Raw genomic sequence first — 14,126 nt, forward strand, 5'->3', positions numbered from 1 at the left:
AATTAATGCAACTTCATCAGCAAAGGACTAGCTCTCTCATATCTATTCAAACAATAAATCATTGTTAAACTGCCTACCTCAGGAATTTGTTGAGATCACCATGTTTCATGTATTCAAATACCATGATGAGTGGATCCCCTTCTACACAAACTCCATAGAACTTTACAATGTGTTCATGTTGCAGGTTGGTCAGTAACTCTGCCTCTCGGTGGAAATCTTTGCGAGCATTGTCACTTGCATCCTTCAGCGTCTGCGAACAGAGAAGATAAATATTTTATGGAGAGCCACAGCTCTTTTATAGCTGAAATATTTCTCAAATATGTACTGTATAATAGAAAGTATCAGACTTGACTTAATTTTAAAAATATTTTCTCATCTGCCGTTCCTAATATCAGCCCTGTTTAAGGCAGTATAAGAAAGACCCCATAGAGAATTCATAGAGTATGTGATTTCATTTGTGACCACATAGTCCAAACCAACTTAAAACTGAAGTTTAAGATATTGGAGGGTAAGTGACATTCAAGATTGCAGAATACAGGAAATAGGTGATATGGGAGCTGAACTAGGGCCTCAGGGTCTGGAGATATGTTCTTCAACCCCAAAACATTTGTAGGGATGTATTCACTAACCTGCATTTGGAGATAATTTTATAAAGCCATTTTCAGGTGTACAGTATATATGACAATATAGACAGAACTTAATTTTTTTTCCACCATTAAATTTTATTGAATTTTTAAAAGTAAACAAACAGAGAAAGAAAATCATACAAGCATATTGCAAAAATCAGTAACAGAAAGTAATACATGAAATTACAGCACAGAATAACAGGAATATGTAGAATATAATATTTCTGTTATGAAAATTTAATCTACAGGGATAGTAGATTGTAAATATAAGTGTAAAGGAAACAAAGACGGGAAACTGACAGGGTTGATGGTCAGTCTAGAAGAGGTATGCCGGCAGATTGATAGGCTTAAAAATAATAAATCCCCAGGACCGGATGGCATCCATCTGAGGGTAATCAAGGAACTGAAAAGGATTACACTTTTCCCTCCATATTTGCGGTTTCAGCATTCGCGATTTTGATTATTCACGGTTTTTAGCTTGCTGGCTTCTCCCACCAAATTACATCAGCTTGCATAGAGAAATCACCAATTCCAAGCATTTACAGAGAAAATCACCGATTCCCAGCAGTTTCTTCACTGTGTTTTGCCTCTCCTTCAGGAACAGGTCAGGTCTCCCACCATGTTATTCGCGGTTTCACCATATTCACATTGGTTTTTAATAGAAAACAGTGAATAGCATATGAAAAAGTTATTTGCGGTTTTTCTGTATTCATGATTCTGTTAATCCCCTATCACAGCGAATATGGAAGGGGAAGTGTATAGCTGAACTGCTTCAACTGATAGCCAATCTGTCAATCAAATTGGGAAGGGTTCTGGAAGATTGGAAGGTGTCGAATGTTGCACCGATCTTCAAGAAAGGTTCGAAGGGTGATCCGGGAAACTATAGAGCGTTGAGTCTGACCTCAGTACCGGGAAAGATGATAGAGGCGCTGATAAAGAACAGCATCATTGAGTACCTTGGCGGACACAATCTGATGAGGACCAGCCAGCATGGCTTCAGCAAAGGAAGATCTTGCTTGACGAAGTTGCTGCACTTCTTCGAGGGAGTAAACAGCGGGATAGACAAGGGTGACCCTGTCAACATTGTATATCTGGATTGTCAGAAGGCTTTCGACAAGGTTAGAAACATAGAAATATAGAAATAGACGGCAGATAAGGGCCACGGCCCATCCAGTCTGCCCAACCTAATGACCCTCCCCTACCTTTACTCTGTGAATAGATCCTACGTGTCGATCCCTTTTGCCCTTAAAATCAGGCACACTGCTGGCCTCAATCACCTGAAGTGGAAGACTATTCCAACGATCAACCACCCTTTCAGTGATAAAGAATTTCCTGGTGTTACCGTGCAGTTTCCCGCCCCTGATTTTCCACGGATGCCCTCTTGTTGCCGTGGGACCCTTGAAAAAGAAGATATCTTCCTTCGCCTTGATGTGGCCCGTGAGATACTTGAATGTCTCGATCATGACTCCCCTCTCTCTGCGCTCCTCGAGCGAGTATAGCTGTAATTTATCTAGCCGTTCTTCGTACGGGAGATCCTTGAGTCCCGAGACCATCCGGGTTGCCATTCTCTGGACCGACTCCAATCTCAGCACATCCTTGCAATAATGCGGCCTCAAGAATTGCACACAGTATTCCAGGTGGGGCCTCATCATGGATCTATACAATGGCATAATGACTTCAGGTTTACGGCTGACGAAACCCCTGCGTATGCAACCTATGATTTGTCTTTCCTTGGATGAAGCTTGCTCCACTTGATTGGCATAGGTTCCGCATGAACGACTACTTCAAAAAATTGCGAGCCATGAAATTGAGGGTGAAATACTCATGTGGATTAAAAATTGGCTGGTGGATAGAAAACAGAGAGTGGGAGTAAATGGACAATACTCAGACTGGAAAAGCATCACCAGTGGAGTGCCGCAGGGTTCGATGCTTAGACCCTTGCTCTTCAATATATTTATAAACGATCTGGAAATTAGTACGACGAGTGAGGTGATTAAATTTGCAGACAATACAAAGTTATTCAGAGTAGTGAAGACACAGGAGGATTGCAAACATCTGCAATGTGACAAACACGCTCGAGAAATGGGTCGCGACATGGTAGATGAGGTTCAACGTGGATAAGTGTAAGGTGATGCATGTCGGTAACAAAAATCTTATACATGAATACAGGATGTCCGGTGCAGTACTTGGAGAGACCCCCCAGGAAAGAGACTTGGGAGTACTGGTCGGCAAGTCAATGAAGCTGTCCACGCAATGCGTGGCATCGGCAAAAGGGCGAACAGAATGTTAGGAACGATTAAGAAGGAGATCATGAATAGATCGGAGAAGGTTATCATGCCACTGTACCAGGCCATGGTACACCCCCACCTGGAATACTGCGCCCAGCACTGGTTGACGTACATGAAGAAGGACACAGTACTACTTGAAAGGGTCCAGAGAAGATCGATTAAAATGGTTAAGGGGCTGGAGGAGTTGCTGTACAGTGAGAGATTAGAAAAACGGGCCTCTTCTACCTTGAAAAGAGGAGACCAAGAGGGGACATGATCGAAACATTCAAGATAATGAAGGGAATAGACTTAGTAGATAAAGACAGGTTGTTCACCCTCTCCAAGGTTGAGAGAACGAGAGGGCACTCTCTAAAGTCAAAAGGGGATAAATTCCATACAAACGTAAGGAAGTTCTTCTTCACCCACAGAGTGGTAGAAAACTGGAACGCTCTTCCAGAGGCTGTTATAGGGGAAAACACCCTCTAGGGATTCAAGACAATGTTACACTAGTTCCTGCTGAACCAGAACGTACGCAGGTAAGGCTAGACTCAGGGCACTGGTCTTTGACCTAAGGGCCGCCGCGTGAGCGGACTGCTGGGCAGTGGCAATTCTTATGTTTTTATGTTGGAGGTCAGCCAGGGCTGGGGTTTGGCATGCCTTATAGTTGAAGACAGCTTCTTTGACAGACTTGTATAACATAGTAGTTGAAGGGAAGGATGAGACAAGGAATAGAGTTTGTTTGTGTCCCGGATCCTGCCAGTGGCTCCCAGGCCCACTGGTGTACTACTGCTAAGTTTTTCACTTTGTGCCAAAAGGAACCAAACCACACAGAGTTTCAAAAGCAAAGCCAATGTTTCCTTTAATTGGAAATAATAATTCAATTCACAGTCATGTCAGATGGCATAATCGAGAAAATATAACAAAACAGTTGGAATGTCTCCGGGCTAAGCAAAGTTCATAAACAGGACCCGGCATTCAAGCTTTGGCACTTCTTATAAAAACTTTACAAAATCAGAAAAATAAAAAAAAAACCCTCACATTCAAAACCAGAGTTTTTCCCTGTGCGGCGCTGAAGGAGCGACCCCGTCCTAGACCTACAGGTCAGGCTGTTTCCCAGCAAGAAACGTAATGCTGAATAAAGAAATTTTCCCCCCCACTCCTGGAGGTCTTATTGCTACAGTCTCTTACGAACAGTCCAGCAAAATAAGCTGCCTTGAAGAAAACCAGTTTGGGTTTAAAACATACCCAAAAGAAAAAAAACAGCATAATTCTCACAGTCTTTTTACTTTGGAAAGTCCAGTTCAGGTTTTTTAACCACTTCCCTGGGTCACACAATTTCCCAACACAGGAAAAATAGAAAGAACACAAAAGGCAAAAATAACTTTCCCAATACTGCTGGTCTTCTCCCTTAAAAACTCCGGCTCACATAATTGAGAGGCAAACATTCAAAACCCCAGCTTCTCTTACTGTCCCACAGAATGCAGGAAGCTTCTGGTTTTCCTTATACCGTTCATTCAGCTGAGTCCGTTTCAGCCGGCATTACTCAGGTGCCCTGGGCTCAGGTTTCAGCTCAGAGAGAATTACACACTGTCAGCAAGCAGAGCAGCAAACTTCCTCAATGATAACTTTGAAACTCTGACCTGCTTTACACGCTGTGCTACTATGCATGGCTTCTAGCAAAGGCAATTCCTCAGCAGGGAAATCTCCATCCTTGCTACTCGGCTCTCTCTCAGCTGTTCCTACTTTGCTGGAGGATAAGGGCTCACAGGTGTCAGGCCTCTCCCCCTAATTACTAACAGTGAGCACAGCCAAGGCTTCCTAGCTTGAAGCCCAGGTAATTTTCTGTCTCTTCTTAAAGGGACAGGATTAAAAGGTGCAGCACAAGTTTATTCAACTTCCCCAGCTGCACTGTTCTAGGCTTAGGAATAGACACAAGGGAAACTTAAAGACACCATCCCTCTCTAACCCCGGTTCCTCCCTGCTCTTTCTTCCTGGCACAGGGCACAAACTAGAGGCTCTTGGGAAGTGTAGTTTTCTGTACTGCAATGTTTCTGGTTTAAACCTAGGTTCTGTGGAGGGACTAGGGACTTGCCAGGTGCTTGGCACAGGCTTTCTATCACCCTGCCCGGGCTCCCTGCCATACACAGGAAGGCAGTTGAAGCAGAGTCTTCATGGCAGATCCAGGTCTCAGTGCCAGCAGGTGGAGAGTTTGAGAGATAAAGAGGTCATGAATGAAGGTAAGCTTGTTGGAGACAGTGTGGGCATTCCAGAGAGCGCATGAGAAAGGCAGAGAGGAAAGGGGGATGGGAGGAACAGAAATAAGATCGGTGACACTGCAGTGTGACCCACAATGCCTCAGTTTAGTGTCGTCATCTTAACTCCAGGATTGAATCTTTTATTAAAGTATTGTTGCCAGTCCGACGATAATTGTCTCAGAACTCAGAATTTTAATTCAGAGCTTGTAAATATTTATAATTTCTCATTATTTTTCTTATTCCTCCATACTCTAATGAACCTTTTCTGAGTATTGGTCAGGATCCGCTGCTAAAATGTTTGTCTGCCATTTTCAAATTACAGTACTACTGACGGCATAGTTCAGCAAGGCCATTTAAAGATCTACATTAATGCATCTTTTTCAAGTGAAAAAATTTCAGACTACTCAAATCCACATTTAACAAGACGGTTTGTTGGGGGAAACCAAGGAGATGAAATTCATATGCTTTTGCACCATTATGCAATTCCTAACTTCTGAAAAGGGTTTGGAATGTCATGCTTGATAAATATTGATTGAGCTTGACGATGTCCTTGGCATGTAATTATTGCAATATAGAATGTTAGTCCAGCATTAATGCATATTCTTGTCCATTAATTGTGAAGAAATCGATGCCAACTCTATTTGATGGCCATTAGGTCTATGGGATGCTTTATCCTAAACGTCTGGCAAGTATTACAAGTTTTTCCACCTTTCTTGATATTTACATTCATATGCAGCTAACAAAACACTTACATCCCTCACCATCCTTTTCATATCACATCCTTTATGCTATTTGTTTATCATTAGTTCTAAACAACAAAATAACTTCTTGTGATGTCTAACACTAGTTATTACCACTATTTATTTATGTTTCCATAGCATTACCCTGAACCACCCATGAAAATGGTAAGGTGGGGGTGGGGATGGGTAAGGAGGGGGTGCCAAGGTCTACAGGGGGACCCTGAGCTAGTGGGCCCTGAGCATCGGGCTGCAGTTTTGTGGTCCGATGCTCCCAGGTGGTAAAATAACCCCACATTCCATGTTAGTATATTTGCATAGTAATGAGATACAAAATATGTATTTACATATTTTGCATCTAAGAACATAAGAACATAAGAAGTTGCCTCCGCTGAGGCAGACCAGAGGTCCAACTCGCCCAGCGGTCCGCTCCCGCGGCGGCCCATCAGGCCCATTGCCTGAGCAATGGTCCCAGACTATCCCTATAACCTACCGCTACTCTTATCTGTACCCCTCAATTCCTTTATCCTCTAGGAACCTATCCAAACCTTCTTTGAAGCCTTGTAATGTGCTCCGGCCTATCACAGCCTCCGGAAGCGCGTTCCATGTGTCCACCACCCTCTGGGTGAAAAAGAACTTTCTGGCATTTGTTTTAAACCTGTCTCCTTTTAATTTTTCCGAGTGCCCCCTTGTACTTGTGGTTCCCCATAATCTGAAAAATCTGTCCCTGTCTACTTTTTCTATACCCTTCAGGATCTTGAAGGTTTCTATCATGTCTCCTCTAAGTCTCCGCTTTTCCAGGGAGAACAGCCCCAGCTTTTTCAGTCTGTCAGTATATGAGAGGTTTTCCATACCTCTTATCAGTTTAGTTGCTCTTCTCTGGACTCCCTCAAGTACCGCCATGTCCTTTTTGAGGTACGGCGACCAATACTGGACACAGTACTCCAGATGCGGTCGCACCATTGCACGATACAGTGGCAGGATGACCTCCTTTGTCCTGGTCGTGATACCCTTCTTAATGATATCCAACATTTTGTTTGCTTTTCTTGAGGCTGTGGCGCACTGTGCTGACGCCTTCAAAGACGTGTCCACCATCACTCCCAGGTCTCTTTCAAGGTTACTTACCCCTAGCAGTGATCCTCCCATTTTGTAGCTGAACATCGGGTTCTTTTTCCCTACATGCATGACCTTGCATTTCCCTACGTTAAAGTTCATTTGCCATTTTTTGGCCCATTCTTCTAGCGTCGTTAGGTCCCTTTGCAGATCTTCGCAGTCTTCCATGGTTTCAACCCTGCGGTAGAGTTTGGTGTCATCCGCAAATTTAATAACTTCGCAATTTGTTCCCGCCTCCAGGTCATTAATAAATATATTGAACAGGAGCGGTCCCAGCACCGACCCCTGCGGAACTCCGCTCGTGACCCCATGCCAGTCTGAGTAATGGCCCTTCACTCCAACCCTCTGTTTTCTGTCTGCCAGCCAGTTTTTGATCCATCGGTGGACCTCCCCTTGCACCCCGTGTCTCCACAGCTTTTTAAGCAGTCTTTCGTGCGGTACCTTGTCAAAGGCTTTTTGAAAGTCAAGGTAAATGATGTCAATGGATTCCCCTTTATCCACCTGTCTGTTTACCCCCTCAAAGAAGTACAATAAGTTTGTGAGGCATGACCCACCCTTGCAGAAACCGTACTGGCTCGACTTTAGCTGTCCATTGTTTTCTATGTGTTCACAGATACTGTCCTTAATCAGTGCTTCCATCATTTTTCCCGGGACCGAGGTCAAGCTCACCGGCCTGTAGTTCCCCGGGTCCCCCCTTGAACCCTTCTTGAAGATGGGTGTGACATTTGCAATTTTCAAATCCTCCGGGATCTCTCCAGTTTTTAAGGATAGGTTACATATTTGGCGAAGTGGCTCTGCTATTACGTTCCTTAGTTCCTTGAGTACCCTTGGGTGAATGCCGTCCGGACCTGGCGATTTGTCGCTCTTTAGTCTGTCTATCTGCCTGAGGACATCCCCTTGGCTTACCTCTAGTTGGACCAGTTTTTCATCCCGATCCCCATTTACGATGTCCTCCGGTTCCGGAATATTGGATGTGTCCTCCCTCGTGAAGACTGACGTGAAGAACTTATTTAACCTGTGTGCTATCTCTTTTTCCTCTTTTACCACTCCTTTTTTGTCTCCATCATCCAATGGCCCCACTTCTTCCCTTGCCGGTTGCTTCCCCTTCACATATCTGAAGAACGATTTGAAGTTTCTTGCTTCCCCCGCCAGTCTCTCCTCATATTCTCTTTTAGCTTTTCTAACCACACGGTGACACTCCCTTTGGTGTTCTTTGTGCTCCTTTTGGTTGTCCTTTGTTTGGTCCTTTTTCCATTTTTTGAACGATGCTTTCTTGTCACTTATCGCCTTTTTCACCGCAGTTGTTATCCACGCTTGGTTTTTTGTTCGGTTTTTTTTGCACCCCTTCCTGAATCTGGGGATGTACAGGTTCTGTGCCTCTTGCACCGTGCCCTTGAGTAGGGACCAGGCTTTTTCTAAAGACTCCATCTTCCTTGCGCTACCGTTGAGTTTCTTTCCCACCAATTTCCTCATGCCATCATAATTCCCTTTTTTGAAGTTGAATGCTGTCGCTGTGGATCTTTTCACCTTTGATGGTCCAATTTCCAGCTTGCACTGGATCATGTTGTGATCGCTGTTTCCTAGGGGTTCTAGCACCGCCACCTCCTTTGCAGGTCCCCCTAGCCCATTGAGGATTAGGTCGAGAGTTGCATCCCCCCGTGTTGGTTCCGTGACCAGCTGTTCCATGAAACAGTCCCTCGTGGTTTCCAGGAATTTGGTCTCCCTTGTGCAGTTTGAGTGTCTAATACTCCAGTCTATCCCAGGGTAGTTGAAGTCTCCCATCACCATCACGCTTCCGCTTTTGCATATCTGCCTCAGCTCAGCCTCCAGGTCCTGGTCGAGTGCTTCCGGTTGTCCAGGTGGGCGATAGTACAGGCCCAATTTTATGTCTGCTCCAGCTCCTCCAGGTAGCTTAATCCATAGTGATTCCAAGTCGTCCGCCCTTACTGTTGTTTCTATCCTGGTTGAAGGTATGGAGTCCTTTATATAAAGCGCTATTCCTCCACCCTTCTTGTGTGTCCTGTCCCTCCTGTAGAGTTTGTACCCTGGTATGGCCACATCCTATTTGTTGTCATCAGTCCACCACGTTTCTGTGACTCCTATTATGTCCAGGTCCTTTGTACTGGCTATGACTTCTAGTTCTCCCATTTTGGCTCTTAGGCTCCTAGCATTAGTGTATAGGCAATTTAAGTCCTGGTTGTTTGCCTTTTCCGCTGGTTTTCCTCGTGGTTTGGCGCCCCTGCCAACCTCCTCATGGGTTGCCAGCCCCCGAGCTTTGTTGTGTTCATCCCCATCCTGCGGTGTGTCTATGTTGTCCTCAGCTTGCTCCCCCATGTTTGGATGACCCTCTGGCTCCTGTTGCTCTCTCTTAATTCTGCTTGCTAGGTTCGTTTGTGCATTGGCTCCCTGCATTGCGTCCTTGTGTCCTTTTCCCAAAAGTTCCCTCTCAGTCCCGAGCCCTCTTTTACAAATTTCTGGTTCAGTATCCTTGTTTGATACTTTGGTCCGATGTGTCGAGGTCAGGTCGACTGTCGGCTTTCCCCTTCTCCTCAGTTTAAAGCCAAGTCTATGCTGCTCTGGACGTTGCGTGCCAGCAACCTCGTCCCAGCCGTGTTCAGGTGCAGTCCGTCCCTCCTGTAGAGCTTGTTCTTCCCCCAAAAAGTTGTCCAGTTCCGTACAAAGTGGAAACCCTCCTCTTCGCACCATCTCCTCAGCCAACCGTTTACTGCTTGCAGCTCGGTCTGTCTCTTAGCATCTGCCCTCGGTACTGGCAGGATCTCTGAGAAGGCTATCCTCCTTGTCCTCAGCTTCAGTTTCCTCCCCAGGATCCTGAACTGCTCAGTTAGTGTAGTCCTGTTGTAGCTCCTCCTGCTGATGTCGTTGGTTCCAACGTGGATTATCACCGCTGTCTCCTCTGTTTCAGCTCCGTCCAGGATTCTCTCTATTCTGTCAATGACGTCCTTCGTTCTCGCCCCTGGGAGACATGTCACTAGTCGGTCCTCTCTCCCTCCTGCTATGTGACTGTCCACTTCTCTCAGGATTGAGTCTCCCACTACAATTGCAGACTTCCCCTTCCTTGGTTGTCTCTCTGGTCTCAGGTCCGTGTCGCGATCCGCTAGATTTTCCTCTGGGTTCTGTTGGGTCACTATCTCCTCTGTCTGTCCAGCTCCTCCGCAAGGTCCTACTCTCATGGCGTCTGATGGATTCTGTCCAATTGTTGGTTCCACTCCGATGTGCTGTTTGTCCTGAGCCGCCACCATCCTGCAGGCCTCCTCGATGAATTTCTCGAGCTCTCTTACTTGCTCCGTGACGTGACTCTCTCCGGTGGTATCCTCCGTTGTCCAGCACGGTTCCTCTAAGGTGCACAGTCCTTCCAGCTCCTGGACCCTGGCCTGCAGTCTCCCGACCTCCTTCCTCAGGCTATCCAGTTCCTGACATCGACCGCATATGTACGCCTGCCTCCCGGAGGGGAGGTAGTCATACATATGACACTCGATGCAGTACACTGGGTAGCTCCGCTGGGTTCCTGCAGCCTCCATTTCTTTTTCCCTGCTCCTTTGGTTCCTCGGTGTGTATGAGTGGTGTCCGGCGTGCAGCTAGCTGAAAGGGTAGAGAGAGAAGAGAGTAATGAGAGAGAAAAAAAGATTTTTGCTGCTGCTGCTGCTGTCTGAGCTCCTTCTCAAGGCTCCTTCGCAAAGGCGCTCTCGCTAAGGCGAGCGCCTTTGCCGCTCGCCTTCGCCGTGCGCCGAACGGCTGGGCGCCGTTGGCTCCCTTCTTCTTATAGGGGGAGCCCGGGCCCGATGTAACCTCTGATGCGGGTGGGGGTGGGCGGAGCTAACTCTCGCCGCGACCCCGGTCTAACAGCCTGCTCTGGCTGCTTCCTCCTGCCTTCCCCTCTGCCTCTCCGCTCCTGTAAGGAAGAAAGAACAGAACAAAAAACGCTGCCGAGGTTTGCCTCGTGCCCTGGCTCCCTTCTTCTTATAGGGGGAGCCCGGGCCCGATGTAACCTCTGACGCGGGTGGGGGTGGGCGGAGCTAACTCTCGCCGCGACCCCGGTCTAACAGCCTGCTCTGGCTGCTTCCTCCTGCCTTCCCCTCTGCCTCTCCGCTCCTGTAAGGAAGAAAGAACAGAACAAAAAACGCTGCCGAGGTTTGCCTCGTGCCCTGGCTCCCTTCTTCTTCTTAACTAATTTCTTAACTAATTTCTTCTTCTTAATCTAATTTCTACTTAACCCATGGTGAGTTATTTATTGCCACGGTATCTTAGGTCAGGCATTGTCAGGGCCTTTTAAGTAGCATTAAGGCTCAATTAACCTGACTTAAGGCCCTAATACTGCTTGATGAATTCCCCCCTTAATTTCTATTACTCAGAACAAGTTCTTTTCTTCTTATCTGTTATATTGTTTTACCTCGGAAATATACTTGATGCCTTCTCTTTGTTTTAATGTTATTGAGAAAAATCACATGGGAATAATGCCAGCCTCTCAAAAACAGATGCAAGTCTTGGGGATGTTCAGGGGGAGTTTGACATGAGCATAAAGACATGTGTGCGTACAAATCCACTTGCATTTTTAATAGTAGATGTACGTCTCAACATATTTCTGAAAGTTCATGGAGGATTTTGCCTCTTTATGGCATGGTCAGTTTTTTTTTTCTTTTTTTGCAGCTCCCTTTTATAGTGCACAAGGAGATCAGCTGTCATGTCCTCCTTAGATAAACAATATACAGTAAAACCTTGGATTGCAAGTAACTTGGTTTGCAAGTGTTTTGCAAGACAAACAAAACTTTTTATTAAATTTTAACTTGATATACAAGCAAGGTCTTGCAATACAAGTACATACAGTATACACACATCACAGCTGAGCCAATGGTTCTTCTCTCTCTGACGCTGCAGGAGTGTAGTGACTGTTCTAAATGAGCGAGCTCTTGCAATAAAAGTGCGTATAGTATTTTGTATTAAAGTTTCTGGGTTGTGGAACGAATCGTCTGAGTTTTCATTATTTCCTATGGGGAAATTCACTTTGACATACAAGTGCTTTGGATTACAAGCATGCTTCTGGAACAAATTATGCTCGCAAACCAAGGTTTAACTGTAGTTTTAAAACTGGAGGTAGTAGATCACATCAAACCACCCGATACAAAAAACTCATATTGAGCTTACCTACTGTCCTATACTTCAGATCATATTTAGTGCCACCATATTTAATGTCTTTCTCAGGCGTTTTTAAATATGTATTTATGCTATAATTTATACTCATACTCATGTGGCTTTCCTTTTGATCTGAGTCATATACCCATACTTACGCTGCTGTTTTTATAGGTTCAGTCTTGCTCCATGACCCTTTTAGCTTTTATGTATACTTATGTTTCTTGATATTTTTAATCAAGTTGTTTTTTTTTAATAATATTGATTTAGTCTGTTCTAGTAGATATTTATGCCTATATTATACTGCATTTGGCTTATATTCATGTAAGGTGTATACACTTTTTCCAGACCGACCACCACACCCCTGAGGCAGGCCTCCGTCTGGAGGCTGAAACATGGACCATGTCGGGTCATCAATTGGGTTATCAACTACTAAGGACATTATATTCATGTACCTGCGAAATATGACTTTATATTCATGTACTTTTACATGTGTTTTATTTTAAGTCTATATGAATAAAAATTGTTTGTTTCAAGTTTGCCGTGTTCTATCCCACTCCCCACATGTATTCTTCTGACCAGATATAATAAACCAGAGGGTAGGAAAAAACCTCAGTAATATACATGAGTCATATAGAAAAATCACAAGATCTTTCCAAACTCCCTATTTCAGTCATTGCCATAAAAACCTCCCTCAGGTCATTATTTTCTTTAAATTTAATACTTGTATATCTCTCACCAGAAGCCTACCAAGGGAGGGGTGGGGGAGGGTCCGCCCCGGGTGCACGCCCTAAGAGGGTGCACAGCCGGCCACCCTCCCTATTCTGCCGCTGCTGCTGCTTTCCTTAACCAGCAGTAGTGACAGTAAACCTGTAAACAGGGGTGTCCGGCGATTGTTCAGCTTCTGGACGGTTCCCCTACTCAAAGCAGCGAGCGGTCGGCTCCTCACGCGATCTGCGGCTGCGTCGGAAGCATTCCCTCTGATGTCACGATGTCAGAGAGAAGGCTTCCAACTCAGCCGCGGATCGCGTGAGGGGTAAATGCCCATGGCTTTGAGCAGGGGAACTGGCCAGAAATGCTGGGCAGGGAACAGAAATGTTGCTGCTGCACAGGGAAGAGAGGGGGTTGAAATGTTGCTGTGGCACAGAGAAGGGGGGCATAGAAATTCTGCAATGGCAAGGGGGAGGTAGAAATGCTGCACAGGCAAGGGGGGTAGAAATGCTGCACAGGCAAAGGGGGGGGTGGAGAAATGCTGCTGCTGCTGTATCCAATTGGGGAAAGAGCGGGAAGAAGGGAGAAGGAAGACCAGGGAGAGGAACCAGAGATGCCAAGTCCATGGGAGGGAGGGAAAGGAAAGGAGATACCAGACCATGGAGGGGGAGGAAGAGATGCCATGGCATGGGGGGAGTGAAGGGAAGGAGATAGAGATACCAGACCATGGTGTGGAATGGGAAGGAAGGAAGGAAAGGAGAAGAGAAAGTGAGAGATGCCAAAGCATAGGGGAGGGGGTGGAAACAGAAAAATGGAGAGGGGGTGAAGCTGAAATGAATCATGTGCAAAGGAGAGAAGGGACACAGGATATACAGCTTATTGAAGGGCCTAAGGAGGGCCTATTCTGATTGTCCCAGGCGCCTCAGGTCCCACCTGTGGGTGGGGTTTCTTCCGCCTGGGCCAATCCGGCCCCATTCTGCACCCGACTGGTCTGCCGGATGGGCGGGCTTGGCCCCCGTTCGTCTGGTCAACGTACAGGTACGGGGAAGGGGTGGGGGTGGGGGGGGTTGTGGAGTCGGCCAAGGGAGTTGCGGGTCGGCGGGGTGGGGTCCGATCAGGGGTTCTGGGGGGGGGAACGGTCATTGGGGGAAGGGGGTTGTGTCGAGGGCAGGAGGGCCTGGGATCCCTCCTGCCCGTATTGTAATGGGGGTGGGGGGTAGGGGGTCGCCGGGGCCAGGGGAGCTTGGGCTCCCTCCTGGCCCAATCCAGTAG

The 14,126-nt window shown here is 46.2% G+C and overlaps 1 protein-coding gene across 5 annotated transcripts in view; it reads right to left on the bottom strand.

Moving 5' to 3' along the window:
* The window catches only part of NTRK2 (neurotrophic receptor tyrosine kinase 2), a 546,312-nt gene that overhangs the window by 79,498 nt on the left and 452,688 nt on the right, over positions 1-14,126 (bottom strand). For all 5 annotated transcript variants that reach the window (XM_033927854.1, XM_033927863.1, XM_033927846.1 and 2 more), the window contains one exon: positions 78-250. In XM_033927854.1, the coding sequence (XP_033783745.1) occupies positions 78-250 (173 nt within the window). The remainder of the gene's footprint in view (positions 1-77; positions 251-14,126) is intronic.

The sequence above is a fragment of the Geotrypetes seraphini genome, chromosome 1 (assembly GCF_902459505.1).
Source record: "Geotrypetes seraphini chromosome 1, aGeoSer1.1, whole genome shotgun sequence".
NCBI lineage: Eukaryota > Metazoa > Chordata > Amphibia > Gymnophiona > Dermophiidae > Geotrypetes > Geotrypetes seraphini.